The sequence below is a fragment of the Xiphias gladius genome, chromosome 6, assembly GCF_016859285.1.
Source record: "Xiphias gladius isolate SHS-SW01 ecotype Sanya breed wild chromosome 6, ASM1685928v1, whole genome shotgun sequence".
In the NCBI taxonomy this organism is placed as follows: Eukaryota; Metazoa; Chordata; class Actinopteri; order Istiophoriformes; family Xiphiidae; genus Xiphias; species Xiphias gladius.
In genome coordinates, this window is record NC_053405.1 from 5,227,201 (window position 1) to 5,247,176 (window position 19,976).

At 39.8% G+C, this 19,976-nt stretch overlaps 1 protein-coding gene across 2 annotated transcripts in view; it reads left to right on the top strand.

Moving 5' to 3' along the window:
- Positions 1-19,976, top strand: part of fnbp1l (formin binding protein 1-like) — a 52,463-nt gene that overhangs the window by 14,334 nt on the left and 18,153 nt on the right. For both annotated transcript variants that reach the window (XM_040129223.1, XM_040129224.1), the window contains exons 2-3: positions 17,160-17,275; positions 19,322-19,372. In XM_040129223.1, the coding sequence (XP_039985157.1) occupies positions 17,160-17,275; positions 19,322-19,372 (167 nt within the window). The remainder of the gene's footprint in view (positions 1-17,159; positions 17,276-19,321; positions 19,373-19,976) is intronic.

The window sequence follows — 19,976 nt, forward strand, 5'->3', positions numbered from 1 at the left end:
AAATACTCAAGAGTTTTTACTAGTTTAAAACCAGCTCCAATTCAGAACCAGGTTTTGGGGAGAATCCCTAGTCCCCTAGTCTTTAGCCTATACTCAAAGAACACACACACTGTACAAATGTGCATGTGGATTAATATAACGTAGAATTGTCAAAAAGATATATTTTTTTTACACATTGATTTGATTTAACGAGGCTAATACTACTCTGCTGTAGCACAGTACCAATGAAAAACAACACATTTCACAAAACACCTGAAGGATTTACGTTAAACTCTTCAATACTTTTGAGAGGTTGTTAACGTCTCCCATTTCAACAGCACTAAAATATTTAACGAAATGCATCACTTAAATTATGCACCTGGTAGATATGCTTTGCTTTGTTATGCAAAAGCTCTTTCTGACGCTCTCAGCGCACCTGAAGCTACCGTAAAACAACCATCGCACCCTCGGCATTCCAACAGCTGACCTCTTCCAGTGTTTATTAAACACGAAGCCTCAGGCTATTAAGGCTGTCGACACAGAAAGTTGGGAGTTAATGTGGAAATGTAGACTGGTACTGTAACTGTACAGCCTCGTCGGTTGTGTGTGAGCTGGAATGAGACTGTCTTGTCTGTTAATGGGCGATTTTGCCCGGTATTTGAAGTTATAAAGAAATTCTCAAAGCTGTGACATCCTAGAAATCTCAGATTGCACAATTTTTCAGTAAAAGGACATCGTGCTTTAAACTGCACCATACCTATAAACTAAATATTCATACTTTATTATGTATTGTGCTGAAGTTGAAAACTTCTGTATTTTCACAATGCTAGTATAAAGACTGACCTTTTATCTGGAAGAGCGCGTGTAAATTTTGGCAGAATTGTAGTAGAGCTGACACAATTAGTTGATTGAATCAATTTAGTCCATTGACAGAAAATTAATCAGTAACTACTCTGATACTTGATGAATCTCTGGAGTCATGTAAACTGAATATTTTAGGATTTTGATTGGGGGGGGGGGCACACGAAGACTTCACCTTGTGGTCCAGGCAACTCTGATGGCATTTTATACAACTGATTGATTCATCGAGAAAACCATCAGCAGATTATTTGATAAGGAAACTCATCGTTAATCGCAGCATTAAATCATAGTTGCAGATTCTCAATAAACACAATACAATCCAAAGACTGTTTTCTGCCGTGTGTGTGTGTGTGTGTGTGTGTGTGTGTGTGTGTGTGTGTGTGTGTGTGTGTGTGTGTGTGTGGCTGGCTGGCTGGCTGGCTGGCTGGCTGGCTGGCTGGCTGGCTGGCAAACCTGATTACTTTGTGGACTGATGTCATCCTGAATCACATCTGGCAACTCAGACTCTAATGCTGAGGATTGTTTAATAAAACAAGCCCTCTCAGTTCTGTCCTTTAAGAACAGGGTTTCCTCTGTTGCACCTTTTTAGGATCAGATAGTGACCCAGGAAATCTGCTGGGTTACCTTCAGTGTCATAGGGTTGACCCCACAAAATGACCCCGATCAAGATCAAGGTTGCGATAAGGAGGGTCAGACTCCAGGTGAGACAAGCTAATTGGTCCTGATCAAAGTCACAGAGTGACATTTACAGATAAAGCTGTGTGCGAGTACGTGGAAGTATTCAGCAATAGCTTCGAAAAAACTAACAGTGGTCATTTGAAACACAACACTAGACTCAGTCTTTACTAATTATGTAAACAAAGCATTCCTGAGACAATGGGCAACATTTAGTCACACAAAAATAAAGACTTTAACCTTTTTGAAACTGAAGCTGCCACGTAAAACTCGATTCAGCCCTTTTCAAAATCAAGGACCATTCGAGAATCAAATCCTGATCTTTGAAATGGGCAAACATTACGTTACATTACATTTATATATTCTCCTTTGGCAGAAGCTTTTATGTGCGAATTTAGCCCTGCAAACTAAAAGATTAAGGCTCACTTGGCAAGTATAAAACAACACAGTATGATAATGTTTTGCAGATTAAAAAATCTGCGTAAAATTTAAGAGGACTCATGGCTCTCAGATTTCACTTGCAATTCAGTGTTGGAGGACAATATAGACTGTTCGGATAATATTGTTCACTTTTGATCTTTGGACAGAGACAGATATTTGTATTTTTGTCAGTGGATTTGTTGGCTTGGTTGAGGCTGTTTAGAGAATATTTTTCTTGCAAGGAAAAAACAGTAAGACTGGCCCCGCTGAGCTGCTGAACTAAGCAGTTTAAGTTGACCAACAACATGCTTGAAATACAATAGACTACTCAACCAAGTGAGTTCAGGGCCAGTGTGCAGTCTCAGTTTGCCAAACAGAGAGATCAGCAACTTTAGTTCTTGTCTCCTCTGACAAAATATGATTTGAGGGCAACATTTCCCCAGGACATTATCGTGTCTTCTTGCAACATTTCAGCTGACGTGAAAAGACGTTTCATGTTAAAACGGTCATGGAGCAAGTGTGTTTTGGTAACATGGTTAAGCGTCGAAAATGGGTTGTATCCTGTGCTTGCCAGGGCACGAACACACATGGACTAGATTAATATCTGTTTAAAAGTCCAATCATCTGTGTCTTTCTATCTCTATCTCGTCTAACCAGTCTGTCATGGTTTGTGCGTGAAGCAGCAGGGAAGCAAGACAACAGAATGGATCAGGTTGCTATGGAACCTGATAAACTAGCTAGCCGCAGGCAGGAGTGCCCGTGTGTGTGTGTGTGTGTGTGTGTGTGTGTGTGTGTGTGTGTGTGTGTGTGTGTGTGTGTGTGTGTGTGTGTGTGTGTGTGTGTGTGTGTGTGTGTGTGTGTGTGTGTGTGTGTGTGTGTGTGTGTGTGTGTGTGTGTGTTTTCCACACACAGTTATTAAATGTAGTGGAAATGGCCTGGAGTTTTGGGAATTGATGTCAGTGGACCAGTTTATTTATGCTGTCTGCAAATCCTTGAAAGACATGATTTACGTGTATTATTAGATTGACTAAAGGCCTCAATGTCTTTGGCGGGGTTAATTGTTGCTTCACGGGCCTGACATATCTAAGGCGAAGTCCACTCCATTCATTTTCACTGGAATGAATATGAAGATGCAATTCTTGTGAGGCCTGTCATGCAAACCTGCATATGATGCTTGATGTTGTGGAATTTAATGCTGGTTGAGGTTATACTGGTGGACCAATGAGAGAGCTGCTTAGTAATTGCCAGTGTGCAATGCGAATGCGTCAAGTAAACTTTACAGGAAACTTTCACTGTATTTTACCAATTTTGATAAAAATGCAATAGTAAGATGTCAACAAAGACATTTTAATGTAATTTTATGTATTTTACAATTGAAGAAAATGTCAAAAATGAAAATTTCTTTGTGTCCAAGTTTCTGTGGCACTATTTGGAAGTTCTATGCAAGGAGTATTATAAGTCAAATCTTGATGATATTTCTTGCTTCCAAGCCAAAATTTTAGTATTTCCAGGGCAACAGTTTTGCACCAACTGCCGCAAGACACAAGGTCTACTTCAGAGCTTCCTCAGTTGCCAATGTGTTATCTTTATTGCACTGGGTGCCAGGAATTTTCAGTTTTTGCCTGTGTCACCTACTGTGTGTCCTGCCGGTCTTGACAGTGCTCTACCTTTGTATTTTTGTAGTGGGTGATCTTCCTTGAAGCAATTTTTTTACTGTTGTATATGTGAAGCAAAGTTGGTTCTCCATCTCCACTCAGATGTATACAAAAAAGTTCTAAAGTTTTTTCGAAACACGTCTGTCCAATGAAAACCTAGGGTCTTAGCTGGAATTTCTCATCACGTCATCAAGTCCGCTGCTTTTTTTTTTTTTTTTTTTGCCAATTTACACACAAAAAGATGTTAGGGCAAGGAATTGTTGTTTTTCATCTTAATGAAGCACATTATCCTAAATGTATTGAATTGTTTATTGTTCCGTTTGTATGAAAGATCGACATGGAGAGAGGGGGTGTGTGTGCAAGGCTGGCTGCAGCAACAAAGTGTGTATTGTGTTAAAGGAGGTCAGATGAAGGAATTGCTGTCAACCATGTTTATTATCAACACATGACATACATATGTGCACTCTGTCTTTTGGCATGTGTGTCTCGCTGCTCTCCCTTCTCTCCTCTTCTTGCTAATGTGTTGTCAATCTTTCCGGTCAGCAAAAAAACTGGTTATGCATTGACCAGCATGTGACTGGTCAAAGTGTGACTGTCACTGATTTATGGTTGTATTGTTAATATGGAGAAGGCAGCAGTTTCTTTTACATGACATTACGCTTTTTTGTCCTTGGCTCCTCCTGAAACCTGAAGGAACTGTGAAGCAACACCACAGAATTGTCAGAAAAGTTCTGTTTTATATAATAATTATCAGTATATTAGTAGAGCAATACTACTAAAATATTGTTAATTTTTTTTTTAAGCAAAAAAAAAAAAAGAGATGAGTGTGATTTAAGTTGTCACTAGGCAGCATTTGCTGGATAAATCTTTAGCGGAGACAATAGGCCCAATGTAATGGTTATTTAGTGGAACGAAGCCCTACCATGGCTGGATTGGGTTAATGTTTGACTGACCTGTCTCCAACTCGAGCACAGATACCTCCATGATTGCTCCTGTCTGCGTTCCTTCAAAGATGGCTGAGTACCATAAGAAAATTGCTCCACAGTCAGAAATATTTTGTTGAAACTCTTGCCACCTCCATTACAAAAATATATAACAATTAGGGTATAGGATGAGCCATCCCAGAAACTGGTAGATGCTGGGATTGTAGCATAACATTTCTAATATTTCACCTAGTGACACACTTCTGACCAGAGTAAGGCTGCAACCAAAAGCGATTTTTATTTTCAACTAACTGTTAGGTCCATTAAATGTTAAGAAAAAAAGTAGTGAAAAATGGCCATCACAATTTCCTAAAGCTCAGGGTGATGTCTTCATATTGCTGGTTCTGTCTGACCAACAGACTAAAACCCAAGGAGATTCCGTTCTCAGTGATACAAGGTCAGAAGAAAGCATGAAATCCTCAAATTTAAGAAGCTGAAACTAGAGAAATTATTTGGCGATTTTTGCTGGCTGAAGACTTTAAAATGATCAATCAATTCAGAAGTTGGACCTTCTTTTCGATTGTTAGCATGTGTGCCGTTTCTGTTCGTTACAGAAGGGGAAAAAGAGTAGAGTTGACCATTGTTTACATTTTCAGCCAACATCTGTTACAACTTTCCACTTGCCAATCAGTTTTAGTGTTGAACCTGATGCAGCGTCTGTGTTTAAGGTATTTATTAGCAGTTGCAATGTTTTTTCCGTCTGCGTTCTTTTTGACTTTCAGGAAAGAGTTTTGATGTTTTCCGCTAAGCTGTGTTTGCTGGCACATAACGAGCACAGGTTCCTGTTAAATTGACTCCCGGGCCAGTGATTGGACAAAGTGTTTGACTGGTCAACCCATTGAGGGGGAAAAAAAAAAAATGAAAGCACACATTCCGATGGAGAGTTTGTCAAGAGAGATTACTACAGTACAAGATTTTCAGGGGTGATACAGTCTCATAGGTTTTGGCTTTGATGTGAAACAGATGAAACAGAATAGTTTTCCTCTTAAACCAATGCACAGCTAATAGTGAGGTGTAAATGAGTGCACTCTGTCTTAGATAATCATTCACCTCAACACTAGACAATACACAGACTGGGAAACAAAACCTCCAGCTATTGCATAACAGGAAGAAACACCCATGTATACACCTAAGCTTAACCATTTTAACTGATGTAAGCAAACGCACAGAAGCGACAATAGTTTAAACGATTCACAGGAACCCATTTGGCTCCATTGGTGTACTCCATGGGTGTAGTGAAGCCGCTCACTGACTCAGAGATCCATGATGGGATCACTCTCTGATTCACTGATATTATGTATAATTTGAACAGCTATGAATCACACACTTCCTCTACAGTTTGTGTGGATAGCCAGGTTTGTGTGTGTTTGTGTAGGGCTACAGTCATGCGGTATTTTCTGTTTCCGCAGGGGAAAAAAGAAATGTGAAAATAGACCCTGCAAGGCAGAGCAAACACAGTGATAGAGGTGTGTGTGTGTGTGTTTTAATGGGTGTAGATAACATAGTGTAAACAAGTCATTGAAACTGATCTTAACACTGAAGTAATTAAATTACCAGCACTGCTACAAACATGGGTAATGTCAGCTTGAGTACCAGATAGCAGCATTTAACTGCTATAAAACAGGCAATCAGCACTTCAGAGACTTTTCAAAAGCTACTTGAGACATTTAACTGAGCTCCAAAGGCACTAAATTATCAGTCTAGATTGCAAGTGCAACATCACAAAATGGAATTGAAAATTATATATAATGTTTAGGGCTGCAACTAATGATTATTTTCATTATCAATAATTTGTTTTTGTTGATTTTTCTTCAATAATCAACTAGTCCTTTTAGTTTATAAAAGATCAGAAAATTGTGAATAAATAAGGGCTCTCAAGATTTCCTGGAGCCCAAAATAATGTCTTCAAATAGCTTTTTGTCAGACAAAAAGTTTAAAACTTATTACATTGAGAAAAGTTGATTAGTTGATCACAAGAGAATGAGTCTGCAATAATTATGATAGTCAGTCAATAGTTTTAGTCGTATTTTAAGTAAAAATGCTAAATATTTGCTGGTTCCAGCCTCTCAGATATGTAGATTTAGTGTTTGTCACTTTTTATTATGTTTTGACATTTTATTAACAAAACAATTGATTGAGAAAAAAATCTCCTGATTTTAATTTTTTTTAAGGAAAGTAATTGTATTTTGCAGTGCTTGCTTCAGCTCTAAACAAAGTCTGAAGAATAACAGAAAACTGCATTGACACGAGAAAATTTCACAATTTCAATAAAAAACACTGCTTAATGCTAACTTAACTCTTGCTGTAGCTTCTTTTTGCAGCAAAAACATTCCAGCAAGTTTTTTGCTGTTTACTGTGAAATGAGTGAAAAGTTGCTGACAGTAGCTTAGCCAAGGTTAGTTGAGTTTTAATAGAAGTAAATTAAAATCCATATTTTTACAATCTAACTGCTACTCTGTTGGTTTTACACTAGGAAAATATGTAGCAGAGCATATGAAGGTATGTGAAGAACTGCAGGTGCTTGTGTGGTTCAGGCATTTATCAAGCCCTCTAACACACAGAATTAGGCTAATGGGATAGAAGGGCTCCCTATTGAAAGCTCTCAGGCTAAAACCTGCAGTAGAAGGTTTGTAAACCAGCTGAAGAAGCTGGCTGTTCTTCTTGCCTGCAGAGAAGTGAGGGGAGTGAAAGTCCACAGCGTGCCAGTGCTCCTGTCTGTTTTGCCCATAGATGGCAATTGGAGGCTTTTCAACACAACAACCTTTTAGCAACAAATCCAAGTCTATTCGAATCCAGATGCTCTCAGCAAGGAAGAAGCAAAGCATGTGGGTGTATGTGTGCGTGTAACCTACACAGGTATAAAGTATGTGTACCTACCTCCTGCTGCTTTGGCCTCTACTCCACACAGTTCGAATAGTTGCAGGTCGACTCTTTGGACTGTGACAAAAATTGCTTGTTTTGTCTTAGCAACATTTCAAAACGCAAATATACTATCTTTCTTGAATTGTCCAAAAGTACAGATACCATATCATCTTTGCTAAACAATAGAAAATTAGAGGGCAGTGTTGGCATAAAAGTTTATAGCTTGATGTCTGGGTTAAAACAGTGTCCAATGTGGAAAATGCGTGTGTACGGTGAGATGATTTTCCTGCCCACTGTTTATACTGTGGTAACTATCCTTTACATCCATCCTTCTCTCGATCTCTTAGGCCATTGTGGGCAAAGGTGCAAATCAATTGGCGAGACTGCTTTATAGGAATATTAGCCGTTATATATATTTTTGCATTAATGTGATACAGTCCCTTGGAATTGTGTCAAAAGTGCATTGACATCACTATTTTAAACCGACACATTTTTTTTTTTAATTTTTTCTAAAACGTTCAATTAATTATAACAAATTTTTTTCCTATATAATGATATCAGTCGTTTTTTGGCTCCAGTGACCAGTCGGCTCCAGTCAATGTTACAGTTTAAGAAAGTGGCAACTCCAGCAGAGTCCAATTCGGTTCAGCGTAAAAGTTTCCAAAGACCCAAGGCTTCGAAAGTTTGGGAGTACTTCAAATGATCACAAAACAAAAAGGTGGTTTGTACGCTGTGCAAAGTTTTGATGGGACACCAAAGCAGCACTAGCGCTATGCACGAGCACCTGAAGATAAAATACACAGGCGCTATTCCTTTAGTAAAAGCACTTTTCTAGTCTTAAAGACCAATTTGTAGTATACTGAACCCCAAATTGGCCTGATGGCTGTGCTCGCCCAAGGACACTTTGCCACGCGGACAGGAGGAGCTGGGGTTCGAACCACCGACCTTTGAGTTAGTGGCCGACCTGCGCTACCTCCTGAGCCACAGTGGCCCGTGCGGATGCGTGGATGTCCAAGATACATTCTGAGAAGTGCTTAAGTTCAATATATATAACTGAATTAACAAGTGTATATACTCGAATCAAATCAACATTAATCAATTCTGGACCATTTGAAATCAAAATTGAATCAAATCGGGAGATCAGCGCTGATATCCAGCCCTACTGGTCAGGGCAGGTAATATTAAAATCACCCCAGCTCCCCCAGAGAAATAGATCACACAAGGCTTCAGACTAACGTTTTACATTGGCTGCACTGGTGCCCCTAACTTTTTGATTTCAGTGGTCCAGCAAATCATTTAACAGCACCCAAAATTTTCATTGTGCTTTTTAAAATTGCATAATGTTAATAATTTTATCATGCTTCACAAATTCAACCCTTTTTATCAGCATATATTCTGCCGATTCTTTTGAGGCTTTGCAATTAGGGGTTGGGGTTGGAGAGTACTTTATGCAGTCTGGATTCAGTATTGAATCAAAATGCAGCCTCTGCTGATGATGTTGGATCTGGGCTGGACCTTTTTTATAGGGCTTGGGGACATGTGTAACCGGCACCACGGCATTTTTCTTGATGGAAAAACACAACCAGTAGTTCTCTTCATTAAGAATTACCTGTATGTTTTAAGGTCATGATGTCACTCAAGGAGGATTACGGGGCGTGGCTTCACACATGCACCCATGCCTCATGTTTTTCCCCCCGCCCGCATTCAGCGAAGAAGAATATCGGGGGTGTGAGCCAATCAGAGTTAGAGTAGGGGCTGGCTTTCACAGAATACGGGCAGGGGGGAAAAGAAATAACGCTACTTACATACAAACACACGAACAGACCTGCTAAATGTCAGGCTCACCAGTGCAACCAGTGAAAATGTTCGGTCGCGCTTGACAGATTTTTGGTCGCATGTACGACCAAAATGGTTGCACTCTGGAGCCATGTCACACACAGATGCAGGCCTGTTCTCCTGTCCAATTTTCTTCCTACTTTCCTCTTGTTTTTATTACCTCCCCTCAAAATCTCTTTCCAAATGCCAATCTTCTCCTCCCTCATGCTCCCTCTTCAACCTCTAGCGCGCACGCACACGCACACGCGCGCACACACACACACACACACACACACATGCACACACGCACACAAAAGACACAGACAAAGCCGTAGACTCACATCACATTCTTGGAAGAGACTTTTTCTCTTTCTGGTTGTTTTCGAGGAAGATGAACACAGATAGACTCAGTAAACAAACACACACACACACACACACACACACACACACACACACACACACACACACACACAGTGCAGACTGAGCCTGGGGGTCTTCAGACTGATGCCAGTGTTTGAGACAAGTTGACATTTCCCACCCAGTCTTCGCCGTGTGTGTGTGTGTGTGTGTGTGTGTGTGTGTGTGCCTTCTGCTCTGGAATGCCACAGTGTGTAATTAGTCTATTGTTCCACCAGCATTTTCTATGCTAATTAACCTTGCCTCCTCTCATGGAATGCACCCAGGCTGTCTGGCTCTCTTATTGGCTGGGGAGGGGCTGTCTAGCCATCTGATTGGATATTGGGGTTTTTCCACAGCGGAATCTCCTCACGGGGCGTCTTCTGCCCCCCTTGTCTGGGAGCTAAATGACTAATTTATTCTCTCACCCTGCGATTGGAGCTCATTAAAGCAAAGCTCTGGCTTTGTCAGTGGGAAACGCAGCAGAAACAGACCTGTGACCCATTTTTGGGTTTGAATCTGGGCAGGAAATTTTTTTTTTTTTTTTTTTTTTGGTCAACCGGCCACAGTGGCATGTGTCCAATTAGGCATGTGCCAACAAAAAAAATTGTATAGTGTAGTTATAATGGCCAAAATTAGTGTGGAGTACAAATGATACTGGATTTTCAAGGCTGTTATTGACATTTAAGAGTTTGGAGAAAAAAAATCCTTTTTTTTTTTTTTTTTTTTTTTTTAAAAGAATTGTGTCCAAGATATGCACTTGGACTTTGCCAGTGCTCTTTTGATGGACAAAGTATTTGATAGTATCACTAAATAAAATACCTTTGACATTTCTGACCTATATATTTTCTTATTGGCAAAAATATAGAGAGATACCAATATATCTGCGATAACACAACGTTGGCCAATGTCTTCATAGCTCTATTACAAAAAATCTGAATTCATAAATCAATATATAAAATTTAAATGAAATTTGGTATTCAGTGACTTGTAGTACTTGAGTGTACTTGATTTATACTACAACATATAAAAACTTGCCATTTATTTGGTTTTTTATGTTTTTTTAAATCTAAAAACCTACCTAAGTTTCACGCTTTTTATTAAGGAAATACTTCAAAACATTTTTACCCATTTGAAATCGGTTAATACAAAATGTTGTAAAACTATGTATAAGAAACAGCTATAGCATCTCATGTCCTTTGCAATATATATCAAACCGAAGAATGTATAAAATTTCTCCACGGTCTGCTTCAGCTGTCTCTAGTCGTCCTGTATTGCTGAATGAGAACCCCCTCCATGGCCCTCCATAGCTACTGCTTTGAAGACAGATATTGGGATAATATAAACGTGCAACTCTCATCAACCGACAGAGTTGCTGCCCCACCTGAACATGTTCATGTTTATTGGGGGTCTTATTCATGGTGAGGGTAATATGAAGGGTGAGATTCACTGATGGATACAGATATTACACCACATTGTTATTGGATTTACCGGTCAACCCGCGTTCAAACCCTCACCTCTGGTCTGAGCTCTCAGTAGTGACCGAGAGAATGAGATTTTCCTATAAGCGCCTGAATTGACTTTTCTCCTCTGCCACCTTGAGAGGGGCCTGTTGAGTTGATTTCAGAGGCTAATTGGCCATGTACATTTGTATCTGGTATGATAATAAGCCTTTTTCACAGCAGACATTTTGACTTGTCATAATGGGAACATCACTGGTGTTAATAGTCACAGTGATGCACAATACCCAGACCTTGAACATGAAGCAGCTAAATGGCATTTAAACCGCTTTTCCTACTGTAACGTGTCAAAATGTTTTTTCTATGAAGAAGGCCTCTAACTAGCATCAGCATTTGCAGGTTATCTGAATTTTCTAACAAAGCCTCAATATGGAATCTATACTGTTTCATTCAAACTCATTTCGTTAGATGGTCTTAAATTCAATCATGTAGCATCATTTCAATTATAAAATGCGTTACTGTATTTTAAGTGTATTTGTATCGTAGTTCAGTAGTTTTTCTTAATTCAGTACACATTGTACAACTACACAAATGCATTGTGAAGGCCTATTGTTATTGTTTTGTTTGTGAAGGCATCCCTTCTTGTAAATGTGATGAATATGTGACAAGATTTTGTGTTACTGCTGCTGACAACATGGCTATTGCTGCACCTTTCTTTTGCTAATCAGAGATCAGCCGTCTGTTATTTTTGAATCTGTATTAGTTAATATCGTACTATTCCTTTTATGATAATATTGAAAAATGGTGGGAGATGGTGCTGGACCCAACCATGTTGTCTGGTTGTATTTGACATTTTAAAATGTCATTAATCTTGTACATAACAAGTTTGTTAATGGTGCAAGTGTTTCCGTTATTAAGTTCATGTTTGGATGTTTACGTCTTTGGATGCTGCAGTGGCCAAAGCTAGGGTTTAAACCTTGTGTCAGTGTATTTCTTAAAAGATTTTTTATTATTTGGTTATTGGCAAAAACTAGAACTATAGTTGCAACAGGTTTATTTGACTATGCTGAAAGCTACATTTGGGACCGAGAGTGCATGATTTATTGAGGTGGAAACCAAATGTCAAATCTGTAGGCCTGCTTGTCTGCTTAACTCATATGTGGGTTGGTTAAATGGGACTATAATGGGCATGTTATTGTTTCAGTAGTAACTGCTCTCCTTGGTATTTCAAAGTAGAGTGGGAGATCTGAATACCAGAGAAAATAAGATACTGGTTTCTCTGAATGGAAAGTGTCAGTTACAGTGAAGGTGCTGCAGCAGCGTGGGTTACCGAATGCAGACCAGAGTGTAGCTCCCAGATTCAGTCGGCTACGCTTTAACCCTCCCCACCATTCTTGTCCTCCTACTGTTCTCCCTGCAAGCTGAGAGAGACGGAGCCCAAAGATGCTGTCATTTCCCCAGTGAGCCAGTCTGTGCTCAGCTTCCCACAAAGTACAGGATGAGCTCATACTCTATTACTTATTCATAGACACCGTCACACAGGCTGACGCAACCACAGCAAGACAAGCTGGCTATAAGTGGGTGGACAGGCATGTATGCAGACCAGGCTGATAACAGACAGGCTGGTAGGCATTTAGCAGAGGCGACCAGTGTGGCAACATGCAGATAATGACAGAACAAAAACAAGCCATTCAAATATGTTCCCGTGTAGCATCCTGCAGAGCAGCTGTTTATTTCTGTTGCTGTGGCACATCTTGGTTGCATTTTTTTGGGCTAAATCTTTGTTTTGGAAATACAAAATAAATTCCAAAAAGGGTACTAATTAATGAGTGAATGCAACAGGGTTATTGCTATTTTTCAGGGGCATTTTTCAACCACCAGTTTTCGCAGACATTTTTTAAGACGTTTTGAGAAACAAAAGCAGTCGTATGACCAACAATGCCACTAAAACCTGGTCATCCTCGATCCTATCCTATCTTTGTCTTACACTTTCTATACACAACGGTTTTGTCAGTAGGGTTTTTTAGTGTCGTGCTCAAAGGCATTAGAGTAGGAAAATTGCTTGCCTGCACAGGTGATCAAACTACTACTCACGCCTACCAACAAGTAGTTATTCTCCATTCTCACCCCCCCCGCCCCCTGTACACAATAAGGTGACTAGAGTTTAAAAGCACAATGCTGCTCAGCAGTGCTGTTTGAAAGCCTCCCTGCAGCCTTTGTGTTTTGAAGTTTATGATAACTGAACAAACAAGGAGGTCAGCTGTCTCGCACCGTCTCGTATTTCCCATGACGACCCTTATTTGCTCCAGTCTGGGCCTTGCTTTGTGTTGACACACACACAGAAGGGCAGAGAGGAGAATACAGAGAGGTAGCTAGGGCAGCGCACTCATGATTTCAGCGTCCACTGTTAAAAAGAATAGGATACTGGCTTATCTCCACCTTAAAATTGTCCGGTGGTAACTGAGAACTATCTGTAGTTAAGAACAGTCAGCATACAGGTACTAATGTACCATATGCATGTCACAATGCTAACTTAGCTTGAGATCCATTTGTCTTTCCTCATATATAAAAACTGAAAAACCCCATAGATTATACTGCTGGACTGTCGCTTGTTTTCAATTCCCGATTTTATATCTGAAGGTGTTGTTGTCTCTTGATGGGCAGCAGTGGCCTAAAGATCAGCATGTGGGCTTGTAACTGGGAAGATGCAAATTCGATATCCAGTCTGACTTGACAATTAAGGGTTAAGAATCAAATGAGAACCACGTGCCCCTCCCCGCATTACCAACACTGTGGCACTTAAACGACCAGCAAATGCTGCAGTGGGCGACAGATAAGACTGTTTATCCTGGGCAGGTTCCAGGTGTGAATGTGTCTGTGTGTGGGACAAAGTGCCGCTGAAAAAGAAAAAGAGCAATTGTGTGTGGTGAACCTACCCTGAATGAATAAAAGTTTGGAGAAAAAAAAATCATCTGTTGTGTGTTAGGCCTAAAAATGACATGACACTCAGACCTTGGGAACCATACAAATGTTTTTGCTTGTTTTACCACATTCACTACAAATTTACTTAATTACATTATTTCTAAAAAGCATACAGGTTTCTGTATATATTAGTCATATATTTGTCATCTGGAGTTTTATTACATTATCACTGTGTAAAATGTAGTAATGCTGATGTGAACAGGAATCATTTGTTTTACCCAAAGATGCTCCACCTTTTAAACACTGATAGTTTGCCGCTGGAAATGCATTGATGAGCTACATTGTTGGAAAGTCAAGTCCAGAAGGCAAACAATAAGGTCACACAATGACCCCCCCCCCCAAAATCAATAATTGTAGTTAGACAGCGACTGACAATAGTCACATTATGTGAATTTATACCATCTACTGTTTGAAATAGTCCCTTTGCATTTAATACAATATATTAATTTGTCATGATATTAGCAGAGGTGAGCCACCTGGCCTAAAAAAAAGGCCTAAACATAACTACACAAATACTGCAGGAAACCCTGACACACAAACGTTGTGAAATGTATAATATGAAATTTTTTTTTTTGGTTTAGAAATGCTGCTCAGCAACCAAATGTCAGATGGTGGGTGTCCTTGAATGAACCAATATGGAGTTTAAAGAACATTCCCTGCTGGCACCTGCATTACCATACAATGATATAATAACTTCGACCAAAAATGATATCAGGCAAGTCTCTGCCTGGAAATTCCCATTTCATGCAGTAATCTGGTAACTTACTCTGGAAAATGGTTCACAATAATTTCAGTTAGTGGGATAAAACATGAAAAAAATACACCTTTTTTTAAAAATGCAGAAGGATTTTGTATGTCGGCATGTACATTGAGAAGGATGCATTTTTACACAAAATTTGCCTATTGATGCTTAGAGCAATGAGAGAATGAAGTGATAAAGTCATAATTCTGACCCTTTACCCTAAACTAAATGAAATTCTGCCCAGAACCCACACACACACACCATGGTGGGAAGAAAGTGGAAATTGTTTGTCGTCAGTACAAATAGACATCTGACAGCAAATCATCCACTATTATCCCTTGTGTGTGTGTGTGTGTGTGTGTGTGTGTGTGTGTGTGTGTGTGTGTGTGTGGGGATGTGAAAATGATTGTGTTTTTCCAGGCGAGCAGATCCATTATTGCCAGTCTATCGATCCTGAAGACACAAACAATGCGACACCAAATCTGACACCAACAGGGCGGAGATGCGTTATTGACATAACGTAAAACTTTTAATAGTAGAAGTAAAAATTATTAGAAATTAAACCAAGGGTGGGGAATAAAATGTTCACTGTGCTCCTCTGTAATTTAATTCATTGTTCCGGACGGCATTGTAACCATTAGGAAATTAGAGGATATGGTCTGTAATAGACATGGAGATTCAGCAGGACAAAGACAAAAGCCTCTCCAAGGGGACACAAGAGAGTTGAAGGGGAGGCAAGGATAGTGTGTGAGGTAAAACTGAGTCATAACTCAGCCAAATCTTAACACATAAACATACTGATATCATTCAGTAGGACTTGCACTTACCCTGGATATCATTATCTCAGATGTCCATCGTCAATAAACATACATAAATCTACTTAGAATTCAGAACGTGCTTGAGAGTCATTTCATTGTTAAGTTTTCCTCAGTATCTAAGTAATCCAGTGATTAAATATCTGTACATCAGTGGCTGTATTGCAAACAGGAACTGCTAATAGCTAATTGGCAGACCTTTTAATGGTGCCAGTTTTCAAAATGTGAACAAATATAGGCCAAAAAATAGGGCTCATGTGAGAATAACAGTACACCCACCTCTAGCTGAGGTTTCAACAGAACATTTGATGAGCCCTTGCTCTCCTGATGGTTTTAAAAATGTCCTTTTATTGGTTCCCAAAAAGGCCTACATGTTGTTGTTGTTGTAAGCATGTTTTCATCTGTCAAATTGGCAAAAACAAATTAAAAATTTCATGCCGAGTTAATTTATTTAAAATAAAATTTAAAAGGACAAGCGGCTCTTCACACTTTGAGAGGAAAAAAACAACTAAAAATCCATTTTAAAATACTAGACTGCTCTGGACAGGATTCAAATTACAGGAGGATCAGCAAGTTCACAGAAAAGCAGCAGGTAATTGCGACTGTAATTATTACTGGGGTGGGAATGAAAAATTACCCACATATGTACTCCAAATGGGATTAAAATCACTGACCAGTGCAGGTATTCTTAAAATCAACACACCTCCCCTAAAGGAATAAATCCAGTCTGAATGGGGTTTTAGACTGGGTTTGTAATCATCCGCCCAGTATTTCCAGCTTTGGACTCCTGATCAAAATGCCAAAAATCTTGAAGTCTGATGAAGGAATGAGGGAGAGGTGAGAGAGGGGAGGAGAGAAAAACTATTTCTTATTTTCAGTTTTTCCATGGCCTTTCTCTGTCGTTTGGCCTCCACATGTAATTTGTAGAGATCATGAACCTGCATTGGGGATTTTCCGTCTTGGCACTATTTTATCGCCGTATTTATTTCGCTGTAATTTTGGCCGCTTGTTATGTTAGTAATGCGTGAAGTGAATGTGATGCAGCGGTTACATTTTTGCAGGTGTGCATTTAAATCTGGTGTGATGTATGGAACACACAGTATGTGTGACGGGAAACGCTTTTACTGCTGAGTCACTGGCAGGAGGACATGTATTTTATTTGTGTGAATAAGTACAGAGTTATATTCAGGCAGACAGACTGCTGAGTCATACAACCCTGAATTTTAATCTGGTTGTCCGTCCAGATGTCAAATCTACCTCCAACTCCATTTAAATTTCTATTCATTCTTTTTCAGTATCTGCTGAATCCTTTCAATTGTTGTTTTGAATCTGAAAAATGTGTTTCAGTTATGTTTTTTTTTTCCTTTTTTTTTTTTTTTTTTTTTTTTTTTTGATTTCGTTCTGCGAATTCAACGGCATTCGTGCGAATTAAAAATACTTTTTCTCCCCCTTCCTTCCTTGCTCTCTTCCTCTGCCCTCCACATTCCTTTCCTTCCCCTCTCTCCATCTTCAAGGACCAGTTTGATAATCTGGACAAACACACTCAGTGGGGGATCGATTTTCTGGAGCGCTACGCAAAGTTTGTCAAGGAGAGGCTGGACATCGAGCAAAACTACGCCAAGCAGCTACGGTACATGCACGTGCGCACACACACAAACAGCAACAAATACACATGGGCAGGTATACTAACGTACAAAATAAAGTTTTCATAGTACAGCTAAGGGTGATGCACTTTTACTTTTTACTTTTACTTTTTTTTTTGTCTTTGTCTCGCTTTTCCATACGCTGGAAGGTCTTTTGATACAAGAGTGAAATTGACATTTTCTTGCATAATACAGCTGCACGGTAGACATGTAAGTACATTTAGGTTATAGGGAAATGAATCCAATTATTGAATAGCTCTGGATCAAAACAAGCTAGCCTGCATCATGCTTTTTTTAAAATGATGCCTTTAATTTTTTTTTTTTATATTTAGTGACCTGGAAAGAACACATGTCTGGATCAGACTACACCAATATTTTTGTCTTTTAAGGTGTAATTTCCTGCCGTCGTGTCCAAGAGACCCGTCAAACCCCTGACCAGTCATAACTTGCTGTGTTTCACGACTTGTGGGACACACATGTGCGATTGGGACGGACTTTACTGTTCCACATGACGGCACCAACAGCAGATGTTCACACATGTAAAAATGATTTTTATGAATGAAAGTGAACCTCAAACCATTCAGTGACACGCGGTGAAGGTGGAGTCTTTTTTTTTCTTTTTTTTTTTTTTTTCCCCTCTGTCAGTAGAAAGAGGGTGAGTGTGCCAATACATAGCATACGAGTACGTATGTGTGCAGAGGGTGAAGTTTCACCCACAGGTCTGATTAATGTGGTATAACGCTCCTGACCTGAACGTGATTGACAAACGGTTACAGGTTCCCTGAAATGAACCAAAAAAACCAAAACATAATTAAGTTATGGGTTGCTATGGGTCAACTTCACAAACACATCATAGGGGAATCAAACAAGGGGAGAGAAGGCCAACAAATTCAAACACGCTGGTCTTTTTGTCAGGATATTGTGAAGCTTTCCTTATACAACCATGGTTGCCTTCCGTGACGCGGTACAGGGTATAAAACAAGCCCAGCGCTCACCTTTTTCCCAGGTCGGGTCCATATCAGGCTAATATCCTCAGTCTGAGCAGAGGTCTTGGGTTCAGTACAGGCACTGGGATTCAGAGAGCACACAAACCCAACAGTGGCCAAGCTTAATTTTGTTCTAACATCAAGTTACCCATGGAATCAACATTAATTGGCCAGAGCTGATGTGACCTGCCGGCGATGATTTTAACTAGTCAAAGCAACAGCTGCCGGCTAAAATGAGAAGGCGCTACCTTAGTGTTTTCACACTGCTCTTTGCTGATGAGGAAAAAAAGAGTTCAGCAAATCAGCCCCACATTTTGCCTGTCCGGGTGTCAGAACTCAGAGCCTCTTGAGCCGGTGCAGACAAATACATTCATTCCAATTTTCACTGGTGTGGGCGTGAAGTGCGGCACTGTAAGGCCCGGCCGTCGTAAAGGGGACCACTCAACAAGCAAAAATCCAGTAATCATCATTAAAAACCAGTAGAGTCCCAGTGGTTGCTGGCGTTTGATTTCAAAGAGGGGAAATCCCTTCAGAATACACACACACACACACACAGCTTCGAGTCTGAAGAATGATCAAAGATTCAACTCTGTCTGTGTGTTACAGTGTGCTTGTTTTTACAATGCATGTGGTTAAAACAGTAAATCAGACAGAGAGGCTCCTTCTTTTGTTATTTATAACAAGGGAACACGTACACACACACACACACACTCACACACACTCACACTCACTACACACATTAACTCACTGCTTTATTGCAGTCGATATTGTCAGAGCCTGAGGGAATGGACAGACAGAGACTTTGATGTTTAAATGTTTGATTCATCTTTAATAATACACCCAGATCCTCTCTCTTTCTGTGTGGGTTTGTGTGTGTGTGTGTGTGTGTGTGTGTGTGTGTGTGTGTGTGTGTGTGTGTGTGTGTGTGTGTGTGCGCGCCTGTCTGACTCCCTTCCTCTTCTGTCTGTTTACCTGTCTCTGTAACATTCTTAAAATATCAGACAGTATTTTTAACCTCCATGTCTGCTTCTCTCGCTTACCTATCAGGAACTTGGTAAAGAAATACTGCCCGAAACGCTCTAAGGATGAGGAGCCGAGGTCAGTAGAGTCAATGGATTTGTTCTATTTCGCCTGAGTCTTTCTGCTTTTATCTACTTCTTAGATGTCTGAGGGCTGTAAGGGCAGAAAAGGCCTGCTAGACTCGGTTTTTTCCTTCTAGTGCTGGAAACAATGTTTGTTAAAAAAGAGATTTTTGATGTGGTTCTGCAATTTCTGTCTGTCTGCAAATTTACCAATTTTAGAGTTAAATTGGTCCAATGATAAAAGTGCACTGAGGAAGTGTTTTAGGCAACTCAGGAAACACTTTATTTTAACAGCAGCTTTCATACACCACAGTAACTCGGTGTCCTTTGCTTTCACTAATGTTGTGTACAGCAGGAGAGGAGAGGGATAAAAAATGTATACATCAAGAGGAAAATAAAATTAAAAAAAGGCCTAATGTGGCAGGTCCACTCTCCCATCATTGTCCTCACTGAAACAGATGTGCCATGGTTAATGTTTACACCCACTCTTTTGCACTTTTTGACTGAACGAAAAAGAGAGTACACATAATAGAGAAGAGCTCTATTATAAAAGCTAAGCTGCATCACAGCTTTACTTCAGTTACCTTTTAACTGCAGAATGTGCAAAATACTTAGGTTCA